Here is a 19,205-nt window from a genome sequence, read left to right on the forward strand (position 1 = left end):
TTTTTTTTTTTTTTTTTTTTTTTTTCTAAAAAAATTTATCCCCCCTAAAGGGGGGGCTTTTTTTTTTTTTTTTTTTTTAACTCATCTACAACAGTACCTAGCATACAGCTGGAACTGAAGATTTGCTGAATGAATGAATGAATGAATGGCATCTTGTACCTGCATAGCATTTCAGCATTTACAAAGCATCTGATCCTATATACTATGGATGAGAACACTGTGGCTCAGTGGGATAAAGGTTACACCATTAACAATAGCAGAGCAAGGATCTAGATCAACATTTTCTGTCTCTGAGAATAAAACTATTTTACCCTCCATGCTGCCTCACTAATGCTGGTGCCATATTGGTGGCTATGCCAGTGCTGGGAGCACAGTGCTTGCCTCTGAGGAGGGATCTGGCTGGAGTTGCGACAGCAGCCAGGACCGCAGGGGTTTCGCACAGGTAACAAGAGGACTTGGGCGACTTCGGTGGCTTCAGGCAAACTGGCTATCTCAGGCAAAGAAAGGGTCCTAGCACTATTGTACCGGAAGCTGAAAACAGGCCTCCTTGGTGAAGGAAAGAGGTTGATGGAGGGGCCAGAGCCACAGGATCCGGAGATGAGGCGATCATGGGATCCATCTTTGTGTAAACATGGAAGAGTCCTACCCAACGTGTAACTACAAAGAAAAGAACAACTGACTTATTTTCCTCTCATATATTTATGTTGCTCGCATTTTCAAAAGTTTCTCCAACCTACTCATTTTCCTCTCACTCTGATTAAAATTTGTGACATGCACATCAAGGTTCTTTTACAATCCTGTCTTCAAACCTAACTACTACTCAGGCAAGCTGAATTGCAGAGTCCCTCAGAACCTTCCAGCTGCTTGTAGAACCCCAGGGCCAGGAATGCCCCTTCCTCTTAAATCCGGATCAGGATTCAACCTTCCAGGGAATTCAACCTTCCAAACTACTCCCCTCCCCACCCCCCCAGCTTCCCATGTAATCAGCAGCCTGGCTTCTTAATGGGCACCACCTCCATCCTGTAAAACATGGTCAAGGTGTTCACTTCCACTGTTTATCTGTCATGTTATATTGAAGGAGCCTCAAGGGAATGGTTTACCAACTTCTATTATTACCCATGTTTCCCACATACAAAGTGTTCTGTCTGCATCCAGTGGGGAAAGCAGGTAGTGAGAACTATTGTTGCTTAAGAGAGCCCTCTGCTGACCCAGATGATGTGTGCTCACCGTTTTTCTACAATTGGACCTCACCAAACCAGCTGTCTTGCTGATAGATCCACTGATAAATTAATGTCTTCTAGCATGTGCTTGGTGTCCCTGCTTAAAGACGAGTGATAATGTTGCAGGTTTCCATCTAGTTATCAGAGGACCAGCCATGTCGGGGTATAGAGGGACATTATTCTGCTCAGCTCGGTCTCCAGTTAAAAGCTGTCAAGGCAGACACCTGAGAATGAAGTGCCTGAATGTGTTTGCTCACACACAAGGTCCTGGGCAGGTCTGGGGCTCACAGGGCTCTTCCAGAAGGAGAGGCTGGAGGGGCTTGTATCAGTTTGCCTTTTGCTTTAATATTTTGTCAAAATCTCATAATAATATTTAATTTAATTAAGCAGCTGACACTTTTTATATGGGTACGTTATTATGATGATTCCCAGATTCAATTCACTGTACAGATTTAATTCCTCAGACTTTTAGTGATTGTGTTTATTGCTCTTGTGAATGAGCCACACTTCCTAAGATTTCGGACTTCAAGGAGCAATAAAACAAGGACGTCTGTGAGAGGGATGTCAATTTTTTGTCTTCATTTTGTCTTTTTTAAATAAACTTTTAGTTTTGTTATAATTTCAGATTTACAGCAAAGTTGTAAAGTAGAGACTTCATGTATACTCTTCACCAGCTTCTCCTCCTGTTAACATATTACATAACCTGTGTACATGTGTCAACACTAAGAAACCAACATTGCTACATTACTATTAGCTAAAGTATGTAACTTATGTGAGTTTCACGAGTTTTTTCGTTCATGTTCTTTTACTGCTCCAAGATTCATGTCATCATGTCTCCATAGTTTCTTCCATCTGTGACAGTTTCTCACTCTTTCTCTGCTTTTCATGAGCCTGATCATTTTGAAGAGCACGGGTGAGCTATTTTATAGAATGCCCTTCACATGGGGGTTGGGGGTGACAACTTTTAAATTTAGATTGTGGAAGTGAAAAAAATAATCTATTATGATCATCATTTCATAAAAGAAATGCCATTTTAACAACCAAAGAAGGAAGAATAGCAATACCTAAATAAAAAACAATCTTTTTTGTTATAAAGTTTTTTGATTGGTTGGTTTTTTGTCTGGTTTTGTTTTGGTTTGGGTGCCTGGCAGGTACAGGGATCAAACCCTGGACCTTGGTGTTGTCAGTACCATGCTCTATCCAACTGAGCTAACCAGCCAGCGCCCCAAAAACAATCCTGAAAAAAAAATTATCTCTAGGAAAGACCCACTACTTTCTTAATCATCTCTCTCTCTCCCTTTCTTTCATTTTGGCCCACACAGGGAAAAATGTCATCCCAAACTCACTAACAGGAAGTTAGGAATCACCCAGAAGGAACACAGTGATCGCTCCTCCCCTACCTTCAGAGAGCTACCATTCTAGTGGGGATAAACTACTCACATATGTACACAAGAGAAGTGAAACTAAAGAGAAGTAGGAGCAACCCCAGCGGAAACACAGAAGAAAGATTGATTCTGATTAAGAAGAACCCAGAGGAATGGTGGTAGTAATTCATTCTTGGATGAGGTATCCTCTCAGATGGGCCTTAAAAGATTGAAATATTTGGGAAAAGCTGGGGTGGGGTGGGGTGAGCCAAAGGGTATCTAGAAGGAGGGAAAGAATTTTTAGGTTGTAATAAAAAGTTATAAACAATTAAAGCATGAATTTGTTAATCATCATGTTGTTACTAGATCATAAATGGTCTCCTTGTGGCTGTAAGAAGTTAAATGAGTGTCCTGAAACAGCCAACTACATCCAACCTAATCCATTTTCTCATTACAGTGGAAGTTCAGAGAAGTGAGAGCATTACCTTGTGTGCTTACAGGCAGGAAAATTCAGATTCTTGAACTATGAAAGAATCAGATCCCACAGTGAGTAGCAGAACTGTGAACTGAACAGTTCTCTGATCTATGTCACTTGTGCAGTCTCATCTCTAATAGTATTAAAAATCCTTTAATCATCTGCATGAGTCAATGTATTGAGAAAATATCAGCTGTATAGAAAGGGAACTTTGTTCCAGAAGAACTGGTAGCATGGAAGAGTGGACAAGTGTGGACCTGGGATCAGATGGGTCCACCAAATCGTGCTCTGCATGGGCTGTGTGGACTTGGCAGGTCACCATTTCTCTGAACCTTAGTTTCCTCATCTGTAAAATGGGGGGATAACAATTCTTACTTTTCAAGATTGTTGTGAGGCTTAGAGGTGATGTATAAACACACAAAGATTCTCTAAAATGGTAGTTAACGTTATTGCATGGCAAATGTTCTTCGGGTTTAATCCTGTGTGGTCAGCCCTTTCATTTTGAAGGAGTCTTTTGATTAGATAACTCTGATGAAGCTTTGCTAAAAGTGCTGAAGACTGGCATGAAGTTTTTTGTCATGTAACCATCTATATTACTTTATTTGGAGCTTATTTTTAGTCTCACTTAAAAAACAGTATCTTATACTTGGTGACATAAAATACTGCTTTGATGACTGGTTTATTACATCCCCTCTGCCCAAATTTTTCTACTTAAGAACTCTAGGAATGTAGTCTCTCAGATATGAATAGTTTCTGTTTGTAATCATAATGTGCTGTGGGTGGGGTAGATGAGGAAAGTTTTTGGAAATTTATTTGTGCTACTTTTGAAGAATATTTCAGTTAAACTGCCACTTTCCCTCAAGTGACCTAGGCTTGTTGACATATACCAGAGTTTAATCCTTTGCTGTGGGAACTGTCCCGCACACTGTAGGGTGTTTAGCAGCATCCCTGGCCTCTACCCACTAGATGGCAGTAGCACACCCCACTTCCCCCTCCTCGTGACAGCCAGCAATGACTACAGAAATTGCCAAATGACCTGAGCGGGCAAAATCACCTCCAGTTTAGAACCACTGACAAAGTACTGTACAAAAAGCTTTTAGGCTAAAGATGGCTCTCACTTCACATAATCATGTTAACTTGGAAGTTTCAGCATGTAAAACATTGGCCACTCATTCATAACTAGAGACCAAGCTTGGCTTTGAAGGCCTTCCCTATAATGTCCCCACCTTCGGCTTAGGTCCCTTTACACACACACATAAACACACACACACACACACCCTTACACATCCAGTGTTAAAGCCTGACTAGACTACTCACCGTTTCCACTATAGCCACATACCATGCCCCCACCTTCACTTCCACTGTCCAGAGAGTCAAATCTCATTTTTTACTTAAGGCCTTACTTACTAAATGACCAATTTTTCCCTGAAATCCTCCCAGGCCCTTCTTTTAGAAGTGATAGTTTTTCTCTCAGAACATGACACTTCTTCAACTGGCCCTCTCTGTTCCTCCCTAATCATTTTCTAACTTTCATGCAAACTGAAAGTCTTCTAAGCTCACATGTGCACCCCACCCTATTTTAATTTCCTTTTGGCCAGGGAACTTGTTAAGGAGAAGATTATGCTTTCAGGTTGAGGCATTCTTTTAAATTTTGTGGAACTCTCCAATGGTGCACAAATATCTCCTAAAGGAAGCTGCCCTCAGTCTTCCTCCCATTACAATATATTGGCATATATTATTAGCTTATCAGATTGACTGAAATAGAACACAAACCAAGTCCATTTTATCTGGAGAGGGCAGACCCAAGTAGGAGGCCTCAGCAAGAGTTCCTGGAGAACAGGACCTTCACTAATCATGAGAGCATGGTTTATCTTCAAACACCTGAAGGGCTGGCATGTGAAGAGGGAATTTTGAAAACATCAACTTCTTAAATTATTAACAGATAAATGCACACAGCTCAAAATTCTAAAGGTACAAAGAGAAAAAGAGGGTTACAGTGAAAACTAACAATCTTGCCCATCCCACTCCTTTGTCACCCAGTAACCCTCCCTAGAAGTAAGGTTACCAGTTTGTGTCCTTTCAGAGATAATCTAGGCCTATGCAAGAATAAAGGTGTAAGTGGAAACAACCCAAGTGTCCATTAGGGATGAATGGATAAGCAAAATGTGGTGTATCCATACAATGGAATATTATTCAGCTATAAAAAGGAATGAAGTACTGATGCACGCCACAACATGGATGAACCTTGAAGACATTATGCTAAGCAAAAGAAACCAGACACAAAAGGCCACGTATGACGTGATTCCTTTATATAAAATGTTCAGAATAGACAAATGCATAAAGACAGCAAGTGTGGTTGCCAGGGGCTGGGGGAAGGGAGAGTAGGCTGTGACCAATAATGGGGACAGGTTTACTTTCTGGGGTGATAAAAATGCTCTGGAATTAGTGGTGATGGGTATACAATCTTATGAATATACTGAAGATGACTAAATTTTTTTTAAAAACTTGGTGAATACAGATTAGTATCTGTTATAATGTGTTTGTTTTCTCTCTAAGCACCATCTTTTTTTGATACTGTAACATATATTTCATAATTTTATTTTCTTTGCATCGATGTAGTCTGTGGACGTAATCATTCATTAACATAACCCATCTTCACCACAATGAAATTGATAAGAAACCATAAAAAAGAATTAAAGTGTTTGCTTTTTATACAAATACTACACTATGCCACGATTCTGCACTTTGCCTCTGTCACTTTTCAGTTATTACGGAGATTGTTCTATGTTAGGATATATCAAGCCGTATCATTCTTCTTAGGGCTGTGCAGTAAGCCATTGGAAGGACACGTATATTGAAATACTGGTTCTCAACCAGGGGTGATTTTGCCCCCCACCCCCACCTCCACTCCCCAGTGGACAGTTGGCAATGTCTGGAGACATTTTTTATCGTCACAACTGGGGATAGGGGGATGCTATGGCATCTAGTGGCTGGAGGCTAGGATCACTGCTAAATATCCCACAATGCGTGGAACAGCTCCCCACGGCTAGGAACTGTCCACCCAAAATGTCAATAGTTGCAGAGGTTAAAAAAACCCCAATTTAAACAGTCCATGATTAATGGATATTTAATCATGAATATTTAATAGAATACTATTCAGCCATAAAAAATGAATCAAATCTTATGATTTGCAACAGCAAAGACAGACCTGAAGGAAATCAATGTTAGGTGAAATAAGCCAGACACAGAAAGACAAATGCTGCACGATCTCATTCAACTCATTTGGAATCTAAAAAAGAAGAAAAAGCTGGCATCATAGAAGATCATAGAAGCAGAAAGTAGAACAGTGGTTACCACAGTCTCGGGAGAGGAGTTGGGTGGAGAGGATGGTGAGAAGTTGGTCAATGGATACAAAATTACAATTAGATAGGAGGAATAAGTTCTGGTGTTCTATTGCGCTGTAGCGTAACTATGGTGAACAGTAAGGTATTGTACATTACAAAATATCTAGAAGAGAGGCTTTTGAATGTTCTTGCCACAAAGAAATGATAGATGCATTAGGTGATCGTGGACACCCTAAATACCCTTATTTGATCATTATACAACATATGTATGTATACACACATATCGAAACATCAAATTGTACCTGATAAATATGTACAATTACAATGTGTCAATCAAAAAATTGATTAAATAAAACAATTGTTTATGATATTTGTACTTATAAATAATGCTGCATAATATTCCATCTTCCACATATATAATAATTTCCTTGTATATAATTTCAAGGTATATAATCATCCCTCTAGTATTTTGAATACTTTCTTCCTTTTTTTATTTTTTAAAATTGTACTGGAGTAAATATTTGTATAATAAGCCTTTGTTTTTACTTTATTTTTCAGGAAACTATTAGATTCATAGAAGTAGGATTATTGGGTTAAAGGGGAATAACTTTTTTCTCTGGAATTATATGGGGGTCTTATTGCCATTATGAACGGGGTGTTTTCCCCCATTACATCTGATTAGTGCTTTTATGCAGGAAAGAAGTTGATTTTTACATAATTATTTTCTATCCAGCCATTCATAAAGAGGTTTTGCTTAGCATTCTTAGTATGGGAGTGCCAAGGGGTGTCTTGGGGGCAGGGGTGGCTTGAGCTTCCTTCCTATAATCTGTTAGCTTCACCCCCATATCACACCAAATCAACACATACGCTCAAATCCACGTACTTCACTGTAAGCACAACTTTCCAAGACAAGTCCTGTGCCCTCCTGCCTTCTCCAATCATATCACCAGCCAAAGCCAGATTCGGCCACTGTGGGTTTTCATTTATTACCATACTACCTACAAATAAATAATTTCCTCCTCCTTTCCAATAGCTATAACTCTTATTTATGAATAGCCTCAAAGCTTCCGGAATCATATCAAACTGTGATGGTGCTGGTAGACAGTGTTTTTTTCTCATATTAATAGGAATATGGCTAATATCTCTGTGTTAAATATGACATAAGATGCTCATTGAATAATAGTCTTTATGATATTGAAAAAGTATCCTTTCGTAGTCTTCCTAGAGCATTTTCTTTCTTTCCAAAATGGATGTTGAATTTGGCCACCCTTTTTGGCAGCCTTGATTCGGTCTTGATAGTATGTTTTGCTTTTGAAAGTGGTTCACAGTAAGCTAGAATAAAACAGGCTGTGTCGGAAATGGGAGGTCTGAATCCGGACCTAAGTTTTAGGTGTGAATCACCAGTCCCTTTCCCTTCCTGTGCAGGATATTGCTCAGGCACTGCAGGCAAATGCTGCCCCTACCAACTAGTACATGCCCGTGTGGCTTTGCTCACGGGCACGCCCTTGGAAACAGGGAGGTTTTGTTCTCCTGAACGAAATCAAAGAACCTGCTGAGGCTTGTAGTGAAAAGCTTTAAAAAACACTTCCCAGCCTAACTAAAAACATAATGGACAAGACCATCCTAAAATGTCCCTGCGAAACAGGCCTGAAGGTTTACTTCTAACAGTTCTTAAGTTTAATTAAGCGTGGGTAACCAACCATCCCAGTCTGCCCAGGACTGAAGGGTTCCCTGAAACATGAGACTTTCAGTGCTAAAACCTGGAAACTCCTGAGGTGATTTTGAAAGGCGCAAAATACATTTCTGCTCAGGGCAGGTGAAGGGTTTATCCATGGTGTGTGAACTATAAGCACCTCTTTTTTGAGCTAAACTAAACTTTGGCAGGGCTTGCTCATTTTTCAGCTCGTTCTTTGTTTCTGATCGTTTATAGTCGCCCTAAACAAATCATGCTATCAGGCCTGACCAGAAATAGGGTAACTGCAAAATTATTCCACCCTTTACCACTCAGGCCTTTTGAAAACAATCCTTCCCAGAGTGCAAGCTCCTGGCAGGAAATACTGAATGCATTTCTCCCTTTGTCTTGTGACCACCTCCTACTCCAGGGTGTGCCTTCTTTCTCAATTTTGAGGCAAGTTTTTAATGGAAAATATATAGCCATCCAAACCTAGGAGTTAGGTTTAAGAAAATAATTAGCCATTAACTCAGTAAAATCAGGTTCTTGCTCTTATTTATGTCATAGAATCATAGTACTTCTGATTTGGAAGGTCACCTAGACCAGCATTATTCAAATTTTAATGTGTATGAATCATTCGATGTTGCTGAAATGCAGATTCTGATTCAGTAGCTCTGAGGTGGTACCTGAGATTTCAAGTGATACCACTGTTGGTTCATGGATCACACTTGAGGGAATGAGAATTTTATAGAATAATATTCTCCACATTTCCTTGATCACATATCAATATTAGTTTTAAAAAATGTGAGCATGCACTCAAAATATGTACATCAATTATATTTTATATTCATGGGTCGGTAGAGCATAATTTCACTTTCACTTAAGAAAATAAACATGAGCTCCAGCACAGCACTGACTACTTTGAGGACCATTGATCCTGATAACACACCCATTATGCAAACATTCAGTGCATGCTTGTATTTACTCCAGGCATAAGAAAATCACTTGGTTCAGGGAGCCTAGTCTATCTTTGCATAACTAATTGTTAGAAAGTTCTTCCTTCTATTGGTTTGAATCTATGCTTTGTATCCAAAAGCTTACCTCTGGAGTCTTGCAAAACAAGCCTAATCCCTCTTAACAGTATTGCAACTTCTACTCCTGAAAAGGGTCTGATTTCTTTAATATATAAAGAGCTTCTATAAAACAATAATACCAACAACCCAAAAGAAAAAAAGTAAGCCAAGGATACAAATACGTACAATGGACAAATGCTTTAAAATGAAAAGAAAATCAACCTCTCTCTGATAAGGGAAATGTAAATTAAAACTATGATGAGGCATTATTTTTCATTTCGCAAAATGACAAAGAAAAATGAAGTAAATGCATTGTGTTGGTGATATTGAGGGAAAACAGCTAACTTCATACATCACTGTGATAATGTCGACTGATACAACCATCATAGCAGATGCTTAATAAATCCATTGAAAATTAGTTTTTTGAAAAATATTGGGAAAATGCTAACTACTATATTAACTAAAAAAAAACGACACAAAATATACATAACATTATATCAGAAATAAAGTACTTGAAGAAAATACATCAAAACAATAACAATAGTCATTTCTGGATGGTAAGATAACATCACAGGTATCAAAAACTTTGCTCTTCATACTAGTCAGCATTTTGAAAATTTACAAGCCTGTGTAATTTAGAAGATGCACCAGGGAGGAAGTGATGAGAGACTACAAGTGGACCTGGTTTTAAATTGCAGACTTTTAAAGTTCACATTATTAAGAGATAGTTGAGTCCCTGGCTTACCTATACTTCCAGGGAAAACTGATATGGTGAATTCTCATTATCTAAAGTAGTCATTTTCTATAAAGTTGTTATGATCACTGAATTAGTGAGTACAAAACCATTACTCCTAGGGGAAATACAGGACTGGGTTTCTACAAGTGTCTGGTCACAATGTTATTGTCAACCAACCAATACATGACCTTACTTTATGTGTGTTTCTATTTAAAGACACCTTATTTAATATATCGTTGATTAATTAATATTGAACTCTCGGCCAAGACTTGTACAACTCCTGCTTGAATGAAACTTAGCTAATACATGTATTTTCTCTGTAAGGCACGTTACAGCCTTCTTGCACTTAGGGACACTAGATAGCACTGCTGTACTATGCTTAGGAGCCATTTTCAGCAGTGAAATCACCAGCAAAAAGCACAAAAATATGAAAAATGTGGCACTAAATAGACTGTGAAAAGTACACTTGCTTGCTAACATTATGAGAGTTGAAACAGGAAAGCAGGGCATTGCCTTGCTGAGCCTGAGCTGGGAATGTGCACCTCAAGCAACTCACATCTTTCACCACTCTGCACATGGCCATGAATTACCACTAAAGCACCCCAAGTACTGATTTGGGGGTTACAAATCAATTTTAGCAACTAGGGAAATTCGTGAGTACAGAATCCACAAATGTTGAGGCTCAACTGTAATTACAGCTACAGTTTTAAAGTAATTTCTTAATCAAAAGAAAAAGAGCCAAACACCAATATCCTATAGATGAACTCCTTCACAGAGTTGTTTAAAGTTGAGTACCTCATAATTTATAAAACAGTCCCTTTAGAAGGCACTTTCCGTAATGGAAATGAAAGCAGTAAGTTTCATCATTTGTTGTGTTTACTATATCCATTGTCTTCAACAAGAACCATCTCTTTTTATTGTCTGATTAAACTTAGCTAGTAGTTACTGAGTATCTCCACATGGAGAACATGGAGATGTGTAGGCTGACCTCAACTGAAGAAATTGACAGTCCTCTTGGGTATGTGAGGGGAAGATGAGGCGATTTCCAACTCTAACACAAGACAGACAGAATATGATCAAGACCACCATAAAGGAATAAGGTGCATAAGACTGGTAGAAATATAATGCTCTAGAAGCCAAATGAAGGAGACAGTGCATCCTCTTGGTATTGTCTGGAAAACCTGATGGAGATAGTGATATCTGAAAAGGCCTTGAAGGATTAGTAAGATGGTAACTGGAGCTAAGGGATGGAGAGGACAAGAAGCAACTTGAGCAAGATTGCAAGAGGCGATGTTATGGAACCAGGGTCCAAATCCAGCACAGGTATAGGGTAAGCTAAAGGAATGGCTTCCATTATTGCAGTAAAGCAAGCCACAGCGCCCCCAATGTCTGAGCAGAGAAGAGAACTGAGGAAGAAAGCAGAGGAGTGAGGAAGGGACACGGGCCAACTACCCTGATCCTGCTTCCAGAAGCTTCTTGGTTCATTCTACCTGTACACTGCAGTGGTTACATATTTCTCCGTCCATCTTTCACCCTCTTAACTAGACTGTACATAGAAGCAAGCAGGGATCACACCTCATTCTTCTTTAGCCTCCTTCCCTCTGCTTCTGCCCACACTCCCCAACACACAACATGCACCCCAACATACCAAAGATCACACTACACCAACGCCTGCATATCACCAGCCCTCAGTAAATATTTACTCATTCACTAACTAGCTTTACAAACACACTAAGCCTTTACCAATCCTGGTCTGTTTCCTAAGACAGGAGCATATGGCTAAATTTTGTAACTAGGAAGTAACTGTCCCTGAGCTTTCCCAGAATGTGTGAAGAATGGTAATCTTTGAAAGTGCCGCAATATTATATTACACACTTTTTTTTTTGCGTATCTAACTAAAACTGAAAATTAGTGTTCAGCAGAATCTCTAAATTATACAATTAAACTTGTGAATGTGTATGTAGGGCCTCAAAATCCTAACTTGGGGGCTATGTTATATTTTAGTTCTCGATTCTATATTTCCTTAGAACCTAGTATAAATACTCATAAAGTTCTTGGATTGTCTTTGGGGGTTTATAATATTGCGTTAAATGAGGTTAAACATTTCTGAATATTGCATAGAAACAAATTTTCTATATAAGATTATTTTAATCATATCTCAAATAGTTTCTTCTATCTCCAATCAATTATTTTAATTATAAAAATATTTTAAGAGGCCAAATCTTGCTCTTTATTAACTTTTCAAAGAAGAATGTCTCCAAAGGCACAAACTCCAAGAATATTAAAAACAATAATTGTTTAAATTTTAGTATATTTCATGTAAAATAGATATTATAATTCTATGGTAGACAGTCTACAGCCAGAAACTTGTAAATTAATTTTAGCCTATTATTCATTGCTTCTAAAATCACATTTAGCCTATTTTAGCCTATTATTCATTGCTTCTAAAATCACATTTTAAAGGAAAGTGTTAAAATACACACTTTTGCAGTCAAATTACTGTACTTACTGTTTCAAAACCTCGATGTGGGTGATCAGGAAATCCACCTGGTCGACCTCCTTTAAATTCATCAAACAGTAAAAACGGATCCAGATTTTTTAACTGAAATAAAAATAAAATTCAGCAGATTACACATGCCTTTTAAGCCATGCCACCAGGAACTACATTCATGAACAGATCTAACAAAACTCATTGAAAACTACATGGCCAATGAGCAACTTTTTGTCGTGAAAATTGCTTTCAGGAAGAACTTTTTATACACACACACAGATTCACCAATTATGTCCTAGAGTTGACATTTAATGAGAAGTGCAAAGAGTGGACAAACATTTCATGATCATCTAAGACATAAATAGTCAAGTACAAACAACATACAGTCTGTATCCTAAACAGATTCATAATCTCATGTGGGAAGAGACTAGAAAATAAATTATTGCAATGTGACAAGAAATGCTCTGGAGGAAGACAACTTTACACATATGAGAGTGGGGTGGGATCAGGGATGGTTCTACCAGGGAAGGGCACTTGAGCTGGGTCTTGCAGTATATGTTGGAGTTAATCAATAGAAGGGAGAGAAGGACAAGAAAGGCTATTCCAGGTAGAAGAGCAGAGAAACAGCTTGGAATGCTTGAAGAACTGCAAGGAAACTACTATCTTGGGGTAAAAAATGCACATGGAATTATGAAGAGAGATGGGCAGAAGAAAGAAGACAAATCATAAAGGAATTTGGATTTTATTCTGAAGATGATGTGTTTTAATCAAGGGCTGAGATGATCAGATTTCAAAAGGTCACTCTGTGGAAAATAGTTTGGGAAAGAAAGACGGGAGACAAAGAGTATTTAGGAGGCCATTTCAAAAGTCCAAGCAAGGGTGAAGGCCAGAACTAAGACAATGGCAGTAGTGATGGAAAGTGGTTAAGTGACTGGGTAGATATTATGACGCAAAAAGGAACAGCATTAGATGACTCCCAAATTTCTAGCTATGGTGCCTGGGAAGATGGTAGGGCCGTTGGGCAGCTCAAGAAATATAACAGACGAAACAGCCTTGAAATAGCCATGGTGACTTCATTTTAGGTCATGATGAGTTTGAGATATCTATATAAACGTTATTTGTATAAATAGAACTATTACTACTCAGTGTACATTATATTGTGCAAAGACTAGAAGGCAACTGAAGATAAATCTCAAGCTCAAATGAGAAGCAGAAACAGATCTGGCTGTCATTAGCGTATCTTTATAATTGTCTTGGTTATTCTTTGCCATTTGTTTGTCTATATAAATTTTAGATAATTTATCAAATTCTATGAACAAAAATGTTGGACTTTCGATTGGAATTGCTTTGAATCTATGGATCAATTTGGAAAGAATTGACATTTATATAATGAGTTTTCCTATTCACAAGCAAGGTCATCTCCATTTATTTAGGTTTTTTAAAATGTCTTTCAATAAGGATTTATAATTTTCTCCACAAAGGTTCTGCATATTTAAATTTTTTTCTAGCTAACATATTTTTAGTGGTACTGTAAACAGCATTTTTAAATTACGTTTTGAACAGTTTGCTGCTGGAGATTAGAAATGTGAATAGAAAAGCAATTTTGAACACTGCTAAACTCTTATTCATTTTAAAAATTCATCTGTAGCTTCTTTTGGGTTTTCTTTGTAGACATTCATATCACCCATGTATTTATCAATAAGTTTTTGCTGCATAGTTCACAAAAAATATTTTTTGCCTGCATTAGATTAAAGCTGTGGCAGACTGCAATTTGTCTGGGTTTTGCTGGGCTCAGCTGTCTTCTGCATGTCTCCTGTCTCCAGGGTCCAACCTGAAACAGTGGTGACTATTGAGCACATACTGTTCTCACAGCTAAGGGCAGGAGCAAAGGCAAGCCAAGTCAATCATGTACAATCACGTTAACAAGTCCCACTGGCCAAAGCATGTGGCATGGCCAAGCCCAGAGTCAGGAAGGAGGGCACTTAAACCCTCCCTGTACAACTTATGGGTAATGCACCTAAAACTGGATGAGCGTGTATAATCCCCATTACAGGGAGGAATGAATATTTGGAAGTAATATTCCAACCAACAGCCCATTAGCAAATGACGGGTTTTTTTTTTCTATTCTTTAATTTTCAATCCTTATAATTACTATTTTCTTATCTGTTTCTATTTTCTTGTCTTTTTGCAAATTAGCACCTCTACAACAGTGCTGAGGTGAAATGACGGTGGTAGACATCCTTGTTTTGTCCCTGATTTACATAGATTACTTCTTAAAGTTTCACAGGTAACCAGGTTATTTAGTGCCATTTTTTTGTAGATTCCCTTCATAAAGTTAAAAAGTTTTCCTTCCATTTCTAGTTTACTTAGCTGTGTTTTTTTTAACATTAAATTAACGTTGAATTCTGTTCAATGCTTTTTCTGCACTATTGAGATACTTATAAGCTTTTTTCTCCTTTAATCTCTTATTGTTAATAAGTTACATAAACAGGTTTTCTAACATTACACCAAATTTGCTCTCTTCAGATGATCCAAACTTGGTCATGATATATTATCTTTTTTATACATTTCTGTATTTTGTTGGTTAATATTTTATGATTCTTGCAAAAATATTTATAAATGTGATGTGATTATCCTTTCACTTGCTGTCATTGTCTGGTCCTGACTGAATGGTAACTTCGATTTCATCAAGTGTTTTGAGGAGTATTCCCTCAGCTTTCATCCTTTGGAGAGTTTATGCAGTACTGGAATTATCTGTACCTTAAATATTTTGTAAAACTTGTCTGAAAAATCATCTGGAGTTGTTGTCTTTGTGATAAACTTTAAAAACACCGATTCAATTACTCAAATGGCTATAAAACTATTCAGATTTTCCATTTCTTCTTTCTTTCTCACTGTTTTTGGATTCTAAGAGTTTCACTAACTTCTTGTCAGCTCAGCTAATTAATTATTTAAGTTATTTATTTATTTCAGGGTATCTACTCCGTCATATTACTAGAAATGAAAGCACAAAACCCTCTCTTTGTCTTGGTTTCTGGTTTTGTCTCTCTTCACATTCTATGAAAAAAAAAAAACACATACACATGTGTATACGCAAGTAATGTATATATTATATGCACATACATATATATGTTTTCAAGCTACTGCAAGTTTTTTAACCTAACCCAGTGTCAGTTTCTTCATATTAAAATGTGGACTTCAACCCATATGAAGCTGGACCATTTCAGCCCAGTGTTTCATCCAGCTCAATATCAAAAAGTAATTGAAAATAAATTCAAATATTTATTGAATCCTTTCAAAAATGCTAAAAAGGGCTTCAATTTAAAAATATGTTTAAAATTTCCCTTCCCCTCTCCATATATGTTTCCCATAATTTCACATTCTCTCACTCTAACTGTTCAAATGACCTCAAACCATCTGGAGACAGCTCTTTCCTTTTATTCTCCTTTCCTCTCATCTTCTGGATTTCCTCTTTTCTCTCCCACCAGTAACTCTCTGCCCTTTCCAGTGAAAATCAGCCAAGCAGGTCTTACATCCTTTCAATCTTATCCTGTCAGTCACTACTCCATTTCAGCTCATTGAAAGCCCAGGAATGGAACTGGGGTTGGTAGGAGAGGTTGAGAATTCTCATACCTCGTACATTTTTTTCTTTCACAGGATAATATATAACTTGAAAGATTATAATGATTAGAAACCGTGAATGTAGAGCACCGGGTCCAGTGTCTGAAGCACTGTAGGTTCTATATAAAGGGGTGGTATCTGTTACATGACACCAGTCCCATAAATCTCTGAGCCACCCAAAGTCTATGAATAAGACCTCAAAAAGCACAGGCAACAAAAGAAAAAAAAATAAACAAATGGGATTATACCAAACGAAAAACTTCTGTACAGCAAATGAAACAATCAACAGAATGAAAAGACAACCTACAGAATGGGAGAAAATACTTGCAAACTATACATCCGACAAGGGATAAATATCCAGAATAATAAATAAACTCAAACAACTTAGTAAATACAATAAACTCAAACAACTTAGTAAAAAAACCCAAATAACCCAATTTAAAAATGGGCAAAGGAGATGAATAGACATTTTTCAAAGGAAGACATACAAATGACTAACAGGTACACGAAAAACTGCTCAGCATCACTAATCATCAGGGAAATGAAAATCAAAACCACATTGAGATATCATACCACCTCAGTTAGACTGGCTATTGTCAAAAAGAGAGAGAATAACAAATGCTGGTGAGGATATGCAGAAAAGGGAACCCTCCTAAACTGCTGGTGAGAATGTAAATAGGGCAGCCATTATGGAAAACAGTATGGAGCTTCCTCAAACAACTACAGATAGATCTGCCATATGATCCATCAATCCTACTTCTGGGTATATACCCAAAGGAATGGAAATCACCATGTCGAAGGGTTACCTGCACTCCCATGTTTATTGCAGCTCTATTTACAATAGCCAAAAGTTGGAAACAACCTAACTGTCCATGGACCATATCTATGCACAATGGAATACTACTCTGCCATAAAAAGAATGAGATTTTGCCATTCGCATCAGCAATGTATTGGAGTGAGCAGGACTGAAGCTATGTTGGAATCTAAAACCACATGGGCTGTAGGAAGATTTTTAAAAATACAGTTTTTGGGTTTTTTTTCTTAGCACGCATTTCTCTGAGTTCCCTTTTTCCCCATGGTTATTTGATATTTTGAAACTTGGTTACAGGGCAGGATGACATTATTCACATTGACATAAAGTTGTTTTCCAGTCAGCCAGACGTCCTATGAGATACGTACTATGCAGACCCCAAGAAACCAAGGAAGACATCAATAGAGCTGTGTTGGTTCCACCCTGAAGCAAAATCAAAATCCTGTAGGACCCTAAGATAACATGAGGGATGAGAACAGAAGCCAGATGGAGCCTTGACAAGAATTTGCACCTGGCCCCTTACACTTAGTGTCCACAGATCACATCCTCCCCTCCTGCTTTCCATTCCTTCAACCTCCTCTTTAAAAATCCCTCAGAAAATATGAGTCTTTCCATAGTGGTGTGTTGGACTTGCAGAGGGAGAGAGCACATCTAGGGATACAAAGTGGAGTGGGGGAAAAGGGGATGGGGAGGGAGGTTGGGGACAATTGGGTGGGGGACACAGGGTATAATTAGAAGTTATGGTAATGGGCTTGCTGCCAGTATGGATCTGGCCATCACATCTTGGGCAGGAGTGGTGACAATCAGCTTTGTATCTAATGAATATTCATAACCAATAAATAAAAGAAAAAAGAAAACATGAGTCTTTGAGATGGTTTTAGCCTGGCCATCTCCTTCAGGTTTACTGGGGAGATGGGTTCACCTAACATCTCCCCCAGGTTAGCAGCATTCCCCAATAAAGCTGACATCCTTCTTCACCAACACTTGAGTTTTTGAGTCATTTGTTTTCTTTGCAGGCAACTGGACGTGGGTTTGGTAACACATGGATAAGCTTGGATAAAATTATTTTAAGTGAAATAAGCCAGGCACAGAAAGAGAAATACCACATGGTCTCACTCATAAGTGGGAGCTAAAATAAATAAACAAACAAACAATAATAATAAGTTGAACTTGCAGAAGGAGGCAGAAAAACTGTGGTTGCTAGAGGTGGGAAAGTGGAAGGGGGAGGGAGATAGCAAGAGGCTGGGTAATGGAAACAAAAAAGCTAGATAGGAAAAATAAGTTTTATGGGTGAGCAGTTGAGCTAGGCATCTATAATTAGCAATAATTTACTGCAAATCATCAAATGACTAAAAGAGAGATTGAATGTCATCATCACAAAGAAATGATGAAGTTTCGTAATGGCTCAAATGCTAATTACCCTGATTTGATCATTGCACATTGTACACATGTATCAAAATATAACACTGTACTCCACAAATATGAAAAACCAATACATTTCAATGAAAAAAAATCTCTGAGCCATCATTTCTTCAGGTGCAGAACAAAGGACTTGGAGTTCTAAGATGACTTTTTAATTCTATGTTGTGTGGTTCTATGGTATTAAAATGTGTGTAAGAATGAGATAAAGAAATATTTGTTTCTCAGTATCAAAGAATTTCATATGAGCAAATATGTCCTGCTCTCAAATAAATGGTGGAAAGAAAGTTTCCCTCTTTTTAGTCCTATTCTTATCACCCTCCATCACCCACAGAGCAATAGTTATTCATTAGCACCAAGAAGTAGGAGTGCTGCTACTGTGAATACCTAAAAATGTGGAAGCGGCCTTGGAAATGCATAGTGGATAGAGGCTGCAAGAGTTTTAAGGTGCATGCCAGAAAAACTCTACATTTCAGTGAATGGAGTGTTAAGAGTGATTCTGATGAGCACTCAGGAAGAAAAAAGTAGAGTTGTAGACACAGCCTCAATCTTCTTAAATACCTAAGAAATCCTGAACAGAATGCAGTAGAAATGTAGATGATAAAGGCCATTCTGGTGAGGTCTCAGACAGAAATGAGGAACATTTTATTGAAAACTGGAGGAAAGGCAATCCTTGTTATAAAGTGGCAAAGAACTTGGCTGAACTGTGCTTGTGTCCTGTGGTTTTGTGGAAGGTGGAACTTGTGAGCAATGAAACTGAATATATAGCTGAAGCTATTTCTAGGCACTCAACAGTCCAACCTGGTTCTTCTTGACTGCTTATAGTAAAACTCAGTAAGAGATAAATGACTTAAAGAAAGAATTGTTAATCAAAAAGGAAGCAAGGGCCGGCCCGGTGGCGCACTGCTATAGTGCGCCGCTTGGGAAGTGTGGTGGCGCTCCCGCCGAGGGTTCGGATCCCACATGCAGACCGGTTCCC

The 19,205-nt window shown here is 38.1% G+C and overlaps 1 protein-coding gene across 1 annotated transcript in view; it reads right to left on the reverse strand.

Annotated features, from left to right (window-relative positions):
• Window positions 1-19,205, reverse strand: part of LOC103606447 (pirin-like) — a gene marked incomplete at its 3' end in the record, with an annotated part of 41,010 nt that overhangs the window by 10,135 nt on the left and 11,670 nt on the right. The window contains exon 3 of the mRNA XM_008591038.1: window positions 12,394-12,486. Coding sequence (XP_008589260.1) covers window positions 12,394-12,486 — 93 coding nt within the window. The remainder of the gene's footprint in view (window positions 1-12,393; window positions 12,487-19,205) is intronic.

This window comes from Galeopterus variegatus, unplaced genomic scaffold (genome assembly GCF_000696425.1).
Source record: "Galeopterus variegatus unplaced genomic scaffold, G_variegatus-3.0.2 Scaffold6596, whole genome shotgun sequence".
Taxonomy (NCBI): domain Eukaryota; kingdom Metazoa; phylum Chordata; class Mammalia; order Dermoptera; family Cynocephalidae; genus Galeopterus; species Galeopterus variegatus.